The sequence below is a fragment of the Thamnophis sirtalis genome, unplaced genomic scaffold, assembly GCF_051295495.1.
Source record: "Thamnophis sirtalis isolate CommonGarterSnake01/CBP01778 unplaced genomic scaffold, rThaSir2_p1.2 scaffold_11, whole genome shotgun sequence".
Taxonomy (NCBI): Eukaryota; Metazoa; Chordata; class Lepidosauria; order Squamata; family Natricidae; genus Thamnophis; species Thamnophis sirtalis.
In genome coordinates, this window is record NW_028261391.1 from 5,628,375 (window position 1) to 5,646,141 (window position 17,767).

The 17,767-nt window shown below is 39.1% G+C and overlaps 1 protein-coding gene across 2 annotated transcripts; it reads left to right on the forward strand.

Annotated features, from left to right (window-relative positions):
* The first annotated feature begins 1,234 nt into the window (after positions 1 to 1,234).
* Positions 1,235 to 13,144, forward strand: LOC148043471 (cytochrome P450 2J5-like). 2 transcript variants are annotated; one of them, XM_087726118.1, is made up of 9 exons: positions 1,235 to 1,405; positions 2,623 to 2,785; positions 3,715 to 3,864; positions 4,536 to 4,696; positions 5,495 to 5,677; positions 7,950 to 8,091; positions 9,307 to 9,494; positions 10,257 to 10,398; positions 12,960 to 13,144. In XM_087726118.1, the coding sequence occupies exons 1-9, from the start codon at positions 1,235 to 1,237 to the stop codon at positions 13,142 to 13,144; spliced, it is 1,485 nt and encodes a 494-aa protein (XP_087582244.1). The 2 variants fall into 2 exon arrangements, with proteins under 2 accessions (XP_087582244.1, XP_087582245.1); XM_087726119.1 differs by having other exon boundaries at positions 5,495 to 5,671.
* Positions 13,145 to 17,767: the final 4,623 nt, after the last annotated feature.

Genomic DNA, 17,767 nt, shown 5'->3' on the forward strand with positions numbered 1-17,767 from the left:
CTAAAGCAAGTGTAACTACTATGCTAATAAGGAAGGGCTGTTGTAACAGATTCCTCAGCAGCTGTTCTCAATAGAATGGTGTCCTGAATCCAAGCAGTAAATTATAGGTAGAGAGGTATGGGTGTTTAGAAATACCTATTTAAGAATTACATCACCAATCCAGCTGCCTAACCCATGACCACATCTGGAAATGATCTCTGCTAAAGCTCTATTAGGAATAATTGCCCAACTCTGAAGCATCATTAAACCCAAGAGAGGTCAGGTGGTTGAGTAGCACCAAGCCCCACCCTTTGTGATATTTTGCTTTGCCTTATGGCCCAATACTTTTATTTTTTATTTTTTATTACTTATCACCAAACTACTACTACTAAGAGCTGAGGTGGCGCAGTGGTTAAATGCAGCACTGCAGGCTACTTCAGCTGACTGCAGTTCAGCAGTTCGGCTGTTCAAATCCTATTAGGCTCAAGGTTGACTCAGCCTTCCATCCTTCCGAGGTGGGTAAAATGAGGACCCGGATTGTTGTTGGGGGCAATATGCTGACTCTGTAAACTGCTTAGAGAGGGCTGAAAGCCCTATGAAGCGGTATATAAGTCTAACTATTGCTATTGCTACTGATTGCCTTGATATGTCTCACTGGGTGCCAGGCCCATGCCCGCAGGATAGGAATTTCCCCAATTCTCCCCTTGAATCACCCTCTTGCTTCTTATTAATGTAATCGTTTACTTCATGTAGAAATTGTCTCATTCACCAAAGTGATTGTAGGTGGTGTACAACAGTGGTCTCCAACCTTGGTAACTTTAAGACTTGTGGACTTCAACTCCCAGAGTTCCTCAGAGTTCAAAGCTGGCTGAGGAACTCTGGAAGTTGAAGTCCAGAGGTCTTAAAGTTGCCAAGGTTGGAGACCACTGGTATACAATACATGGCTTTGTTTCCCTAACTGCTTTTACTCTCACACTCCCTCCAGGTCCTTGATTTTTTTTTAAAAAAAAAAACACCTCTCTTCCTCTGCTATTTAAGTGGCACATGGTCAGAAGTATGAGAATGGATGTGGCAATCTCTTGTTGATCAAATTCCATCGCTAATTACACAGGTCATCGAAAGAAAGACACGTTGCTATTATTTTCCAATCAATGAAGGACAGAAACCAGGAAGGAAAGCAAAAAGTGTTAGATAAAAGGAAACAATCACCTCAGGATCAACTTGGAAGCATCAGAGAGAAAGTTCTAGAAGGACAATGGTGACAGTAGGGATAATTTTGTTCGTTTTGCTGCTTGCTCTGCTGATTCTCTTCTTCCTGACACAATTTTGGACCCGAAGACATTTGCCTCCTGGTCCTTTGGCTCTACCTTTCATTGGGACCTTGTTGGCCAATGGGATTGGGCTTCAAGAAGATGTTCTGCTCAAGGTATTTCATTCTAAATAATCAACCATAGTTTTAATTATTTTCTTTGTACTATAATTATGGGTTTTATTAACCTCATTTATATTATCTTAAGGCAATATTCTTGCATGATGAGGAATTTAATGAAGTGATAGTGATGATACTTGATTGTTTTCCTCATCATGCCAGAATATTCAAGCGGCGACCTGCTTTCCATCGTTTCACAGGGCAGGAGGTGAAATAATAGGGCAGGAGGTGAATTTTTGGCAGGCAGATTCTGGTTCAATCTTACCAATAAAAAATTGATAATGTATCCAATTTCGCTAGATTGAGATTGTCTTGGCAACATTTCGGCGAGGTCTCACTCAACATCCTCAGGCTGGTGGTTGGAGCTTTAAGCCAAAAACACCACCCTGAGGATGGTGAGTGAGACCTCGCCGAAACATTGCCAAGACAAGAAACGTTGCCAATACAATCTCAATCTTACATGGGAAAAGACCCGAATACAAGACCAGCATATATATATAGCTGATGAGCTAGCTGATGAGAGCTAAAATAGCTTGAAATAGATCTATACTAGTCTCCCTTTATTTATTTATCAGCACAAATAAAAAACACAAATATAACAAAGGCAACAGTAAAAATATTGGGTTTCTGTCGTGATGGACTCTTGTGACGAGCCGATTGACAGATGATGGAAGCAGTTAGCTTCCTCCCATAATTGGGGCTTACCAGGGGTTGTAACACTAAATATATATAATCTATATATATATAGATTTTTACATATATATATATATATATATATATATATATATATATATATATATATATATATATATATATATATATATAGAGAGAGAGAGAGAGAGAGAGAGAGAGAGAGAGAGAGAGAGAGAGAGAGAGAGAGAGAGAGAGAGAGAGAGAGAGAGAGAGAGAGAGAGAGAGAGAGAGAGAGAGAGAGAGAGAGATGTATGTATGTATGTATGTATGTATGTATGTATGTATGTATAAATTATATATATATATATATATGGAGCCAAGAGATAGGAGATGGTGTGTATTAAAAGTAGATAGAGAAGGGCTTGGCAGGAGAGAGAGGGGGGGAGGGAGAGAGAGAGAAGAATTCTGAAGAGCAGAGAATTGCATAATTCAGGGTTTAGGAAAACTGTTAGTAGCATATCAGTTGCACATACCCAGTTTTGTTTGATTGGAATATTTCTCATCTTTGATTCACTTGGCAGCATGTAAAACGATATGGAAATATATATTCCATGTGGCTCGGACCTTACCTTGTGGTAGTGCTGTCTGGATTCAAAGCTGTAAAAGAAGAAATGACCAAGTTCTCTGAAGAATTCTCTGATCGGCCAGATGATCCTTTCCTGACTGCTTTAGGAAAAGGAAAGGGTAGGTGCAAATTCTAAGGAATTGTATCTCAAAAGCCATCACACTATTATAATTTGTGATAATATTATTCATAACAGAGGGGAAAAAAGAGTAAGACATAACAAACGCATGCACAGAAACATACCAGCAATGGCAGAAGAGACTGGGGAACTGATTCAGGGGCATGGCCAGCCTGCGTCGCTGCATGTTCTGTGACCCAGGCCAGATCACCACTATCAGTTCAGCAAACTGGGCCAAACTGGGAGCAACCCACCTCTGACCTATCCATCCTGAAAATTCCCTCCATTTGTTTTACAAATTCACTCATATGTGTATGGCTTGAAATAATCCCACATAACTAAACATTCCAAAAAATATTTTAAGGGGGAAAATAATCTCTTATTTCATTTGGTTTATGAAAAGTAAATCCACGAAATGAAGGACAGGACTAGGGGAGACATGATAGCAGTGTTTCCATTTCTCAGGGGCTGCCAGAAAGAAGAGGGAGTCATGCTATTCTCCAAAGCACCTGAGGGTAGAACAAGAAGCAATGGGCGGAAACTAATCAAGGAGAGAAGCAACTTAGATTTAAGTTTTAGTTTCCTGACAGTTAGAACAATTAACAACTGTTGAACATCTTGCCTCCAGAGGTTGTGAATGCTCCAACACTGGAAGCTATTAAGATGATGTTGGATAACCATTTGTTTGAAGTGATATAGGGTTTCCTGCCTAAACAGGGGGTTGGACTAGAATACCTCCAAGGTCCCTTCCAACTCTGTTATTCTAGTCTATTCTAATAAAGTTATTACTGACTAGAGAAAATAACCATTGCTTGTGATTAGATATTTCCACCTGAAATCTAGAGAGAGGTTTGGCAACAACTAGAGCTAAGCATATTTTAACATGAATATTATCAGGAATAACTTATAACTGTCTGCTGATGCCCACAGGAATTATTCTCTCCAATGGCCACACCTGGAAACAGCAGCGACACATTGGCCTCACTTCTCTGCGGAAGCTGGGCCTGGGGAAGAAAAGCATTGAGCATAGAATAGAAGATGTTGCTCAGTCATTGGTAGATGTCTTTAGAGAAACAAATGGTAAGTCATTTGGGGTAATGACAATGGCTCAAGTCTCCTATCTGCAGAAATCATTTCCATTCTGAGCAGTGGTGGGATTCAAATTTTTTTACTGCCAGTTCTGTGGGCATGGTTTGGTGGGAATGACATGGCTTGGTGGGTGTGGCTTGGTGGGCGTGGCAGGGGAAGGATACTGTAAAATCCCCATTTCCTCCCGATCAGCTGGGACTTGGGAGGCTGAAAATAGATGGGGCGGGGCCAGTCAGAGGTAATATTTACCGGTTGTCTGAACTACTCAAAATTTCCGCTACCGGTTCTCCAGAACTGGTCAGAACCTGAGAATTGTGGTACAGTGATAGTAAAATACATAAATTTTCTTTTTTGATTAAAAATGTACAATTCAATATGTAAGGATTGTGGAAGAAACGCACAAAATGTATTTGTAACCAATCGACACGCTTTCTACAAGATGTAACGAAAGATGATTCTTTTTTTGTGTTTTTCTTTAATTAAAACAATAAAACTTTTTTTTAAAAAAAAGAACCTGCTGATTCTGAGCATTTTAAAAAAGAAACCCTGTATATTTGATTTGATTTTTCTATTTTTCAAACAATTAGTTCCAAATTCTTTTCCTTCATCCCCTTAGAAGTCCTGTTCCCTAAACATTCAGTATAAAATGTCTTCATTTGCAGGAGAGCCATTTGACCCTTCATTTCCAGTACTAAATGCGGTTTCTAACGTCATATGCGCATTGAGTTTCGGACACCAGTTTGCTCCTGATGATGAAAACTTCCAGAAGTTAATTCAATCCCTTGGTATTATTGTGCAATTCACTGGCGGCTTTTTTCACATGGTGAGTCATTTCTCTACAAGAGAGACAAAACTCCCCCACCACCACCCCAAACCTATATTTCCATCAGTATTTTCATGGTCATGTAAGAACTTGGAAGACTTGTCGTCACTTATAAAGCCCTTCATGGTATTGGACCTGGGTACTTGAGAGACCGCCTGCTGCCAATTACCTCCACTAGACCGATTAGATCCCATAGATTAGGCCTCCTCCGAATTCCATCCGCCGGCCAGTGTCGACTGGCGACTACTCGGAGGAGAGCCTTCTCTGTGGCTGCTCCGACCCTCTGGAACGAACTCCCCGTGGAGATTCGAACCCTCACCACCCTCCAGGCCTTCCGCAAAGCCCTTAAAACCTGGCTGTTCTGACAGGCCTGGGGCTAAAGAACTGTTGCCCCCGTCTCGAATTGGTATGACTGTTGTGTTTTAATCATGCATTGTTTTTTTATGTCGTTTTAAATTCTTGTTTGTATCCCCCTTCCCTGGTTGAGTTGTGAGCCGCCCTGAGTCCCCTTCGGGGGAAAAGGGCAGCATATAAATAAAATCAACATTCAACAACATTCAACATTCAAGAAGACTTGCAAATCATCTAACGTACTCTTCTCCCAAATATGTGTAAATGCCCTCAAGAAAGTCTTGAGGGCTTTTAAGATTTGACGCTACTATTTATTGTTTACCATGTTTTAATCTGTTTATAATATATATATTTGTTTGATTAGATTACTTCTGTTCTATCAGCTGCTGAGAGTCTTCTGTAATTGTGGTGGGAAATAAATAACTTTTCCTCTTCTTTTCCTGGAAGGTCTATGATTTGTTCACCCCATTAATGAACTACCTCCCAGGCCCTCACAAGAAAGCCCTTGCTGCTACAGCCTTTACCCTTTCCTTTGCACAGCAAGAAATACAGAAGCACAAGGAATCCGGCTCACCCCATGAACCACAAGATTTCATTGATTACTATCTTCTTGAGATGGAGAAGGTAGGGGTTTACTGTAGTTCAATACATGGGCAAGAAAACAAGGGAGCTACCATATTTTTCGGAGCATACAGATGAAACTCAAAAAATTAGAATATCCTGCAAAAATTCATTTATTTCAGTATGTAATTATGACAAATCACGGCTAGAACTGTCTTGCTTTGCATGTAATGAGTCTATCTCACATATTAGTTTCACCTTTTAAGTTGCATTACTGAAATAAATGAACTTTTGCATGATATTCTAATTTTTCGAGTTTCACCTGTAAGACGCTCCAAAGTATAAGACACACCTAGCTTCCAAAGCCAAACCTCTCTTTGATCTGGCTTACTTTAACACAGAGTCTTACTAAGTATAAATCTACCACTATAATTATTACTCTCTTACATTGTTTTTCCTATACAACTACCAAGAACATATTTATGCTCATGATTTGCGACACAGAAGCAAAAATAACCAAAGAAAAGCTGCGTAGAATTCATCATAAATTACATATGTAGCGGTTTGATAGGAATTAATTGGATATGAATGGTAAATGGTGACTATGAAAGGATGATTAGAAATTTTGTTATGACATAAAAGCTAATAATAAAAAATTAAATTAAATATAGTTAAACTTTGAGTATTAGGTCAAAAAAAATGTTATGATAATGGCCATAATCAAATAAATGATTGATAATGATAATAAATGATAATAATGATAATAAATGATAATAAAGTGTGTGTGTGTGTTATATTTAAGTCACAACCCCTGGTATGCCCAAATATGGGAGGAAGATCACTACTTCCATTCTCTGTCCTTCGGCTCGTCACAAGAGACCCTTTATTTATTTATCAGCACAAATATAACATGTGTGTGTGTGTGTGTGTGTGTTGTATTTGTGCTGATAAAAAATGTATGTATGTATGTATGTATGTATGTATGTATGTATGTATATGTATATGATGTGTATGTATGTATGTATCTATGTATGTATGTATGTATTTAGTGTCACAACCCCTGGTATGCCCAAATATGGGAGGAAGCCTATTTATTTATAAGCACAAATACAATACAACACACACACACACACACACACACACACACACACACACACACACACACACACACACACACACACACACACACACATATATATATATATATATATATATATATATATATATATATATATATGTTACATACCTCTTTCCCTGGCTCAGCTGATAATAGGAGGAGAGCCTGTGGCTTAGTGGTTAACACATCTGCCTAATATGTAATACAGCCCAGGTTCAAATCCCAGTAAGGGTATGGCTAGCTGATGAGATCTAAATAGCTTGAAATAGATCTATACTAGTCTCCCTTTATTTATTTATCAGCACAAATACAACATATATATATATATATATATACATACATACATACATACATACATACATTCATATTACATACCTCTTTCCCATATATATATCTCTGTGTGTGTTTGTGTGTGTTTTATTTGTACAAATAAAAAAACACACACAAAAACACAAAAACACAAATATAACAAAGGCAACAGTAAAAATATTGGGTTTCTGTCATGATGGACTCTTGTGACGAGCCGATTGACAGAGAATGGAAGCAGTTAGCTTCCTCCCATAATTGGGGCATACCAGGGGTTGTGTCTTTATATATATATATATATATATATATATATATATATATATATATATATATATATGTGTGTGTGTGTGTGTGTGTGTGTGTGTGTGTGTGTGTGTGTGTGTGTGTGTGTGTGTGTGTGTGTGTGTGTGTGTGTGTGCTTAATAAAAGGAAATTGGATATAAATTGTAAACAGTGATTTTGAAAGGAAGACTAGAAACTTGGTTACTAAATATTATTGATTTTTATTTAGAATAGGTCATAAGGATTTAATGTTAGAGTTAGGGGTAGGGGTAGGGGTTGGGGTAGGATTGGATGATATTGGAAATAGATAACAAAATGCCATTATGTGGTTATGTTTTAAACTTTGGAATATTCTATGCAAAAGGACGTTAAAACAATTATAGTCAAATGAAAATTGAGGTATGATGATAGTAATATCTATAAATGTATTTGATTTAAAATATAGGATTTGATATGAATTATAGGTGATGACTTTGGAAGAGATGCACAAAAGCTTTTTGTAACCCATTGACACACTCTCTATAGTATGTAAAGAAAGGGGATTCTTTGTCTTGTGTTTGTTTGTGTTTATGCAAAAATAAAAAAAAATAAAAAAAGAATTCATCATAAATTTTACTTTCACATTTTAAACGTCAGAACAAGAATGACCCCGACTCTACCTACAATGAAGAAAACTTGGCTCAGTGTATTTATGATTTTTTTGGTGCCGGAACAGACACATCCTTTGTTTCTATGAAGTGGGCACTGCTCCTCTTGGCAAGTCATCCTGATATCCAAGGTGAGAGAAATCTGGGCAGTAGGAACAAGAGCCCCCCGCAGGATCTAAAACCCACGATTGTTATGTATTCAATATATATTGTGTTAAGCCCTGCTAAAGTGAAACTAACCTTTAGATGACCCTAACTGTTAATTGTTTTGGAGGGAAACTTAGAACATTTACATTTGGGCGGGCTTTTTCAAGTATTACGATTGCTTAAGACCCTGTGGCAGTGGTGAAATTCAATTTTTTTTTACTACCGGTTCTGTGGGAGTGGTGTGGTGGGCTTGGTGTGGCTTGGTGGGCGTGGCTTGGTGGGCGTGGCTTGGTGGGTGTATCAGGGGAAGGATACTGTAAAATCCCCATTCCTTCCCCACTCCAGGGGAAGGATACTGTAAAACCTCCATTCCAGGATTAGTGGAAATCAAGAATAGATGATAGATGATAGATAGATAGATAGATAGATAGATAGATAGATAGATAGATAGATAGATAGATAGATAGATAGATAGATAGATAGATAGATAGATAGATAGATAGATAGATAGATAGATATAGAGATATAGACTACTCACTACTCCTGGAAACACCAAACCTGAAGTAGTCTGAAGCAGCCTGAAGATGACGAATGAGACTTCGTCGAAACGTCGCCAAGACATCTCCAATTCTACGCGGGAGAAAACCCGAACAACTAGAGACCTACATACTAACACCCGCGAACAGTGAAAATATTGGGTTTCTGTCGTGATGGTCTCTTGTGACGAGCCGATAGACAGAGAATGGAAGCACTCTGCTTCCTCCCATAGTACTTGTAGTACTTAGTACTTGTTCTCAGGACTTGTTCTTGAATGTAGAAAGCCAAATTAGCGTATGACAATCAACAGAAGAGGGCTGGTGCAAAAAATTGGTTGCGAATATTTTCAAGACAGCTATTGATTTTTTTTTTAACTGAATCAGATTTCCAAACTGGTTGTAACTGGATTCTGACAACTGAATTGACTGAAGGAGATTCAATGAAGTAAATCAACCATTTGCATCCATTTGGACCATTTCTAATCATTGCTAAGAAAATGCATTTTTAATCCTTCTTCATGACACTCAAAAGGAGAGTGAAATTACATTTAAAGGCCTCAAAGGTTATTCTACATTACTACTGAGGATTAATATTAGGAAATAAATAACTGAACCACAATATACTGAAAATGAAGCTTTTATCTCCATCATTTTTTTCCCTAGAGAAAGTCAAGAAGGAGATTGAAGATGTGTTTGGCTTCTCACGGTCAATTTCCTATCAGGATCGGAAGAATCTGCCCTACACCAATGCCGTGATTCATGAAATGCAGCGTTTTAAGTATGCCTTGCTATTCGGGGTTCCTAGGCAAAGTAAAAAGGACGTGAAGATGAGGGGATACCACATTCCAAAGGTGAGAAATGTGGTGAGGGTGCATGCCAGTACTCCAACATAGAAGGAAAAGCAGAATAAAGGAAGTTCTCAACTTATAGTCACTTAACAACTGTTCAAAGTTACAAAAGACCATTGGTGGGATTCAGCCAATTCGGGCCGGTTTGGACGAACTAGTTGTTAAATTGCTGGCTGGCCCCACCCCTTCCAGGAGTCCCCCCCCATCACCCATTTTTGCTCCCAGGGGGGTGCAGGAGGCCGAATGCTGCCTGTCACACTCCCTGGCCACACCCACCATGGCCACGCCCACCCAGCCGGTCATTAGGGCAGAGAACTGATCGTTAAATTATTTGACTTTCACCACTGCAACATACTCCCCCTCTCCCAAAGCTACTTATGTCTCAGTGTCAAAGTTACAGTCACTACAGCACCCCCACAGGCATTTGTCCTTATGACCAATGTCAGAGACACTGAAATGCACCTGTCTATTCCCACCACCACCACCACCATCTTTCCCTGCCAGTACCGACAAACACTGGGCCTATTTTACCACCCCACTGAATTCCACATACTCCTCACCACTTCCTTTTAACCATACACCTCCTTCTGGAAGCTCCACAGATTATGCTAAGGAAGAGAGCACGCTTCCCTTTCCCGTAAGTGTTTTAGACAAATATGGATCCATAAAGGCCAAACTAGGAGCAAATATTTCATCCATATTCTTGGAACTTCTCTGCTGTTTCCCTTATGGAACTGCTCTGTTTAATCAACTTTTTTTTTTCAGGGGACTTTTATTGCCCCAGACATGCGCTCTGTTCTTCTAGATCCCGAACAATGGGAGAAACCTAAGGAATTCAACCCAAATCACTTTTTAGACAAGGAGGGGAAGTTTGTTGAACGGGAAGAGTTCCTAGCATTCGGAACAGGTAAATCCAAGAGTGCAACACAGCTGATAACAAACAGATTCCCAATCATCACCCCTGAGTTGTTCTGAGATCATCATGGTCTGAATAAAAAATAAACAGCATTCCTAACTCCTTCCAGTTCCAAAACTAAGAGCCTGAAATTCCCCTTAGGGAATTTGTGATGTACGAAGAAATACTCATTTTATTTCTTTATTGTATCCCATTTTTATTATTTTTACAAATGACTCGAATGGCGAATATATCCAATACCCTCCTCCTCCTATTGTCCCCACAACAACAATCTTGTAAGGTGAGCTGGTGTCAGCATTCCAAGTATCATGTAGAATTAAATCAGAGTCCAAGGCAAAACGATCCTTAAAGTTCCAATTTAATAAATTAGACATCTTAGCACATCTGTGTAATCCCAATTCTGGAAATTACATCAGAATCCAGTTAAAAGTTCATGATCTTGTCCCCACACCCACAATCCATCACATGGTCCAATCTTCTTCTTCCACGCTGTCATCTGCACCCAGCTACTTCCGGTCAGGTGTAAAAGTGCGGAGACAAAAGATGACCTTGGCTTCTAGAAAAGAATGACAACAACACATTCCACAATCCTACTCCTGTCTATTCCCCCCTCCCATCAACTATACTAATGAAACAGCATAATGAAATAAGAGAAAGTGTGGCAAGCCAAAATCCTAAAAGGAATATAATTGCAGGCCTGATTTCTGATTTATTAAATTGGAACTTTAAGGATCGTTTTGCCTTGGACTCTGATTTAATTCTACATGATACTTGGAACGCTAACAGCTGGACTGCGAGAGAGGGACTGACCTAAGAACACCCAGCTGGCTTTCATGACTAAGGCGTGACTAGAACTCAAAGCCTCTCAGTTTCTAACCTGGTGCCTTAACCACTAGACCAAACTGGCTTTCTTACCCAGTAGAACTTTGTAAGAAATGTACAAGACTGTATAATTATCTTCAGTGCTTGGGGGAGAATTGCTAGATAAATCCAAAGAAAATTAGCCAAGTTACAGCTTCTTACTGATGGAACTGGACCACAGGGTTATAGTGCCAGACAGGGAGGATTATTAAAGACCAATATGGGTCCCCAAAATACAATGTGCGTGCCTCCCTGTGCATGCCCCCCTGCCCCCCATGATGTGCATGACCCCACCTGCACACATCCCACCCACACACACACATGCATGCATGACCCCCCCGAATGCACCCCCTGCGCATTCTGCAGGGGCACAGGGCATGCAGGGGGTGTCATTGCTTTGCCAAAAACCCAGGAGGTCACTGTTTCAACTTCCGTGTCAATATCTGCAGTTATTAAGTGAATCACATGACTGTCCTCCTTTTCCCCTTCATGGGCAGCCTTTGAGTTCCATGGGCCCCAGAACAATGTACCGGCTGCACACTCTCCTTAGGCCTGGTGCCAGATGCATTAAGCACCACCATTTTAATGAATGCAGAGTTCGTGCCACCACAGTGCTTCCACTCCTGTCTGTTACTTCATGTCAGCTCCGGCCAGCTCAGAGGCCTGGAGTCTGCCATTCAGGGGAGAAGACCGGGCCAGTGTATACCAGTGAATCCTTCTCCACTGATGGTATGGATAGCAAAGGGCATAAAAACCATAGCTTCAACCATGGTAGATTTGAAAACTTATGACTCTTGCTATCTGCTGTCCCCTCAACACCCACAATTCCAGAAATCCTATCCCAACTCATTGCCATCCCCATTTGCCACTGCTTCATGAGTATCCTCTCCTTTCATTCCTCCATAGCCAACCCAGTTATTATAAGCAGGAAGTGAGCCCCTACAATAAGAATCTAAAAGTCATTCACTTATTTACCACTCCTGCAACCCAGAGGTGAAATGCTACCGGTTCGGACCGGTTCGCCCGAACCGGTAGCAAAGATGCCAGCTGTTCGCCCAAACAAGTAGTTTTTAAAAATGCTACCAGTTCAGGCGAACTGGTTTTTGCAACGATCAGCTGTCTTTGTCTTTGCTTGCCTTTGAAATGATGTACCATCTAGTACAGGGGTGACAAACTCAAGGCCCGCAGGCCAGATTCGGCCCGCGGGGTGTTTAGATCTGGCCCGTAGGATCGCCCTGGAAACAGTGAAGGAATGGCCCACAGTGCCTCTGCCAGAGAAAACAGAGCACGGGAATTTTTTCACTGGCAGAGGATTGCAGGAGTCCATCGCCACCAAAAACTGAGCTTGCAAGGGTCCATGTGCAGCCCTCCTGAACTCTGTTTTAACTGGCAGAGGGTTGCAGGAGACTGTCACAGCCGAAAACAGAGCTTGGAAGTGCTTGGACCACAGACACCCCTGACACGAGTGACATTAAGCTGGCCACGCCCGCCCCCCTCAGCCATGCCTGCCATCCCCCACCGAGGTCAAACAAAACCCTGATGCAGCCCTCAATGAAATCAAGTTTGATACCCCCCCCATCTAGTACATCTTGAGTTCAATCCTGCCAAGGGGATTTCCTTGCTTATGGGGTATACTCTCGAGAACAGATTATTATCCCCTTTATGCATGCTTTGTTTCATTTCATCTACAGGTCTCCGTGCATGTTTGGGAGAGCAGCTGGCAAGAATTGAGATCTTCATCCTTCTGACCAGCCTTTTGAGGGCCTTCAGCTTCCAGTTGCCTGAAGGAGTAAAGGGATTCAACGAAAAACCTGTTGTAAAAATAACATTGCCTCCCCAACCTTACAAGATATGTGCTATTCCCCACAAATCTTAAACTTATAAAAACATCACACAAAGGATTAAACTAGCTACAGTACACGTTCAATGGCTAAATGCTTCCTATATGCCTATTCTCTTAATTGGAGCTTCTGCCTATTCTACACATCTTTAACCTACCGTATTTTTCAGAGTATAAGACGCACATTTTTCCTCAAAAAAGAGGCTGAAAATCTGGGTGCGCCTTATACATTGAATACAGCATTTTTTGCCTTTCAAAGCCCCTCCTCTTCACCAAAATGGCCTTGCATACCCTTATGGAGGCTTTCAGAGAGCTCCTGTGGGCTGGGGAGGGCAGAAATGAACAAATAATTGGCCGTCCACCCCCCAGCCCCCAGCAGCACTCTATAAGCCTCCATAAGGCTATGCATGCAATATTTTTTTTGATGAAAAACGGGCCCATTTTTGCGAAAAACAAGCCGTTTTTTGCTCATCCCCCCCCCAGGAGCCCTCTGCAAGCCCCCCCTAGGCTATTCATACCTTTTTTTGAAAAAATGAGGCCATTTCCGTGAAAAACAGGCCGTTTTGGGGAGGTTTGCAGAGTGCAAAAACCTTTTTTTTTTCCTTTTGGAAAGCTCTTTAACTGACTGATGAGAATTACATTGATCAAGTGCTGTGCCAGCAGAAACACCTAGCTATCTATTTATTTCTCTCTCTATTTCTCTCTTTCTATCCCTCTACCTACCTAACTACTCTCTCTCTCCCTACCTATCTACTGTATTTCTCTCTCTCTCTATTTCTGTCTCTCTCTATCCCTTTACCTACCAACCTACCTACTCTCTCTCTCTCCCTACCTATCTACTGTATTTCTCTCTCTCCCTTTCTATTTATCTCTCTCTATCCCTCTACATACCTAACTACTCTCTCTCTCCCTACCTATCTACTGTAGTTCTCTCTCTCTCTCCCTTTCTATTTATCTCTCTCTATCCCTCTACCTACCTATCTATACACTCTCTCGCTTCCTACCTACCTACTGTATTTCTCTATTTCTCTATCTCTCTCTATTTCTCTCTCTCTATCCCATTATCTACCTACCTAACTACTCTCTCCCTGCCTACCTACTGTATTTCTCTCTCTTTCTCTCCCTCTCTATCCCTCTATCTACCTACCTACTTTTTTAAAAAAAAATGCCTCTTCAAAATCCTGGTGCGTCTTATACTCCGAAAAATATGGTATTGCTGGGTTCACATAACATAGGGACCAGTTCACATAACACAACTTAACCAGATCAACAAAAGACCTGGAAGTTATGGCTGAACAATTGCTAAGTAAGCTTGTTTAGTTTTGCCTTTGTTTTGTTTTGAATGCCAATAAAAGATATTCATTTCAATTTACTCTTAGTATTTTTTTTTTACTTTTAATACATTTCTTCTGTTGGCTTCAGCCAGAACAGAAGGTAACATTTCTTAAAATTACACTTTTAAATCATACGTCCCTCAAAGAGAAAAGAGAAGCATTTTCATTGCAGATCATCTTGGTAAAGTACGTGTGCTATTTTATAAAGCATCCAACTCAGAGTCTTTCTTAAATTTTACATTGGCTGCTTTTACAAGCCACTTAAATTGCAGTTAGTCTAAAACACAATGGCCCATGTTAAGGGGATGGAGGCTAAAACATATGAGGAACGGTTGCAGGAACTGGGTATGTCTAGTTTAATGAAAAGAAGGACCAGGGGAGACATGATAGCAGTCTTCCAATATCTCAGGGGTTGCCACAAAGAAGAGGGAGTCAAACTTTTCTCCAAGGCACCTGAGGGCAGGACAAGAAGCAATAGGTGGAAACTAATCAAGGAGAGAAGCAACTTAGAACTAAGGAGAAATTTCCTGACAGTTAGAACAATTAATCAGTGGAACAGCTTGCCTCCAGAAGTTGTGAATGCCCCAACACTGGAAGTTTTTAAAAAGATGTTGGATAACCATTTGTCTGAAGTGGTGTATGGTTTCCTGCCTAAGCAGGAGATTGGACTAGAAGACCTCCAAGGTCCCTTCCAACTCTGTTATTCTATTCTATGTACTAACTGTACCTATCCAACTGGCCCTACACTGACTGCCACTTATTTTCTGGATGTAATCTAAAGAGATGGTTTTGACCTCTAAATCCCTTTATACTGGAATGCCTTAAACTCACAGAATTGCCTGCTACAAGCAGGATTATTTCAATTTATTAGGGTCCTCAGAAGAAAATGTCTTGTAGTGTCTCACTTTCCAGAAATTAAAAGATCTTGAAATGAGGATAGTCTGTTCCTCACTTGCTGTGCCAGTTTTCTGGACAGACTCTTGGTAGATAAGTAAATTTATTGTTAAAAGTCTGTAGAGATTCTCTGACATCCAGGTCATGGTTGTCCCAAAGGTGCTTTTTCTGGAGGCAACTGGACTTTCTTGTTGTTGTTGTTTTTCTTTGAAGACATTTTGCTTCTCATCCAAGAAGCTTCTTCAGCTCTGACAGCATAGTGGGGTATGGAAAGATTTATAAATAAATCAGGAGCACCATAGGTGACTCTGAGGATGCAGATAAATCTCCAAGTTTTTCAACGACCCTCTAAAAGGATGCAAATGACCAGCTGTCTGCAAGGAACATAAATCCTTCCATTCCCCACTATCCTGTCAGATCTGAAGAAGTTTCTTGTATGAGAAGTGTCCCTAGCAATGACAAATGAAGCAAAAATGTAAATCTGTAATCCAGACATGTGTTTATGATATTTTAGATTTTATATGTCATATTTTGGATCTTTATCTCTTGCATTTTTATCGAATTGTGTGATACGAATGTACAATATACGATTATACTGTTCTAACCAAAGGTTATGATTTATCATGTGCCATAAAATAATAGTAATATATGGTAAAATAAGGCGATAAATGGGCTTTATGGCTTTAAATATTGCAAGTGCCCAGAGTTGCCTTGAGGCAAGAGGAGTGGCAAACAGAATAATAAAATAAAAGAATAAAAGAATAAAAGAATAAAAGAATAAAAGAATAAAAGAATAAAAGAATAAAAGAATAAAAGAATAAAAGAATAAAAGAATAAAAGAATAAAAGAATAAAAGAATAAAAGAATAAAAGAATAAAAGAATAAAAGAATAAAAGAATAAAAGAATAAAAGAATAAAAGAATAAAAGAATAAAAGAATAAAAGAATAAAAGAATAAAAGAATAAAAGAATAAAAGAATAAAAGAATAAAAGAATAAAAGAATAAAAGAATAAAAGAATAAAAGAATAAAAGAAATAAAGAATAAAAGAATAAAAGAATAAAAGAATAAAAGAATAAAAGAATAAAAGAATAAAAGAATAAAAGAATAAAAGAATAAAGAATAAAAGAATAAAAGAATAAAAGAATAAAAGAATAAAAGAATAAAAGAAAATAATAATAAAAATAAAATAATAATAAAAATAAAATAATAATAACATAAAATAATAAAAAAATAATAACATAAAATAAAATAATAAAATAAAATAAAAAAGTGTTCATGTAAAAAGGCTAGATAAAAATTAAGCCAGCACTACAGCTAAAAACTTAAATATGCCCTCAAAGCCCTCCCTTTGTCTTAATCTTTAACATTTTTAATCATTCTTGCCTCTTTTTAAATTTTAACTTTTATACATTGTTTTTATATTTTAATAAATATGATTTTAATAAATTTAATTTAATTTAATTATTTAATTTAATTATTTAATTTAATTATTTAATTTAATTTAATCTGGCAGTTCCTAAATGTGATTGATAAAATAAATAAACATTTTCCTCCCCCAGAGAAGAGGCCAGACCCCATTCTCCTGGCTTTTAGGAAATGTTTGAAGACTTGGCTCTGCTGAATCATTTTGGACCTGCTGAGGTACGTGCAGCCAGGCGATTGTCTAGCACCTTGAAGGTGCTCCCTTGTTTTTTTAATTCTGAATTAAAATGTTTTCTTCTTGTTTTCATCTGCCTTGCATTTTATATTTATATCTTTCATGTTTTAAGAAAGCATGCTGGCTTGTGAACACCCTATTTGTCTTCCTCAGGTTTTTCATAGAAGACAAATATGGCTGCTGGGTGAAAAGAAGGATGGACAATTGCTACGTTAAGTGTGGTGGGTTCCTTGAGTCAAAAAAGACTGGATGGAACCCAGACCCAATGAGACGTCAAATGTCCTGGATGCCACCTCTTTCCCCTTTTATCTCTTTCCATTAGATTGGACAAAATTAAATTTCCTTCATTACAAATGAAGGAAGTTGTATCAGAGGTGGGTTGTTCCCGGTTCGGCCCGGTTCAGCCAAACTGGTAGTGGCGACAGCGAGAGGCTCCACCCGCCCTGACGTTTCTGCACATGCCCAAGTGAACCAGTAGTAAACCGATTAGCAACCCTCCACTGAGTTGTATGCTTCTCTTCATTTTACAGACCACATTTCTGGGATTGTATTAAACTGACAAAATCTATTCAGCTCTTCTCCTCATGACCAAATATAATGCGCATTTACATTCTCCTCTTTATTTATATTGTTGTGTTCCCCTACTTTTATATTTTATACTTTTATTGTGTTCTAACTTTTAGATTTTTATTTATTTATCCCAGCTTTATTGTTTTTATTGATAATTCAAGGTGATGAAGATGCCTAATACTCCATCTTCCTCCTATTTTTCC

What these genes read in the sequence shown, in the direction of transcription:
- LOC148043471 (XM_087726118.1), top strand. Translation starts at nt 1,235, where the DNA reads ATGGTGACAGTAGGGATAATTTTGTTCGTTTTGCTGCTTGCTCTGCTG. An exon ending in AAGAAGATGTTCTGCTCAAG is followed by an intron (nt 1,406 to 2,622) that starts GTATTTCATTCT and finishes TTCACTTGGCAG; the next exon opens with CATGTAAAACGATATGGAAA. An exon ending in AAGTCATCCTGATATCCAAG is followed by an intron (nt 8,092 to 9,306) that starts GTGAGAGAAATC and finishes TTTTTTCCCTAG; the next exon opens with AGAAAGTCAAGAAGGAGATT.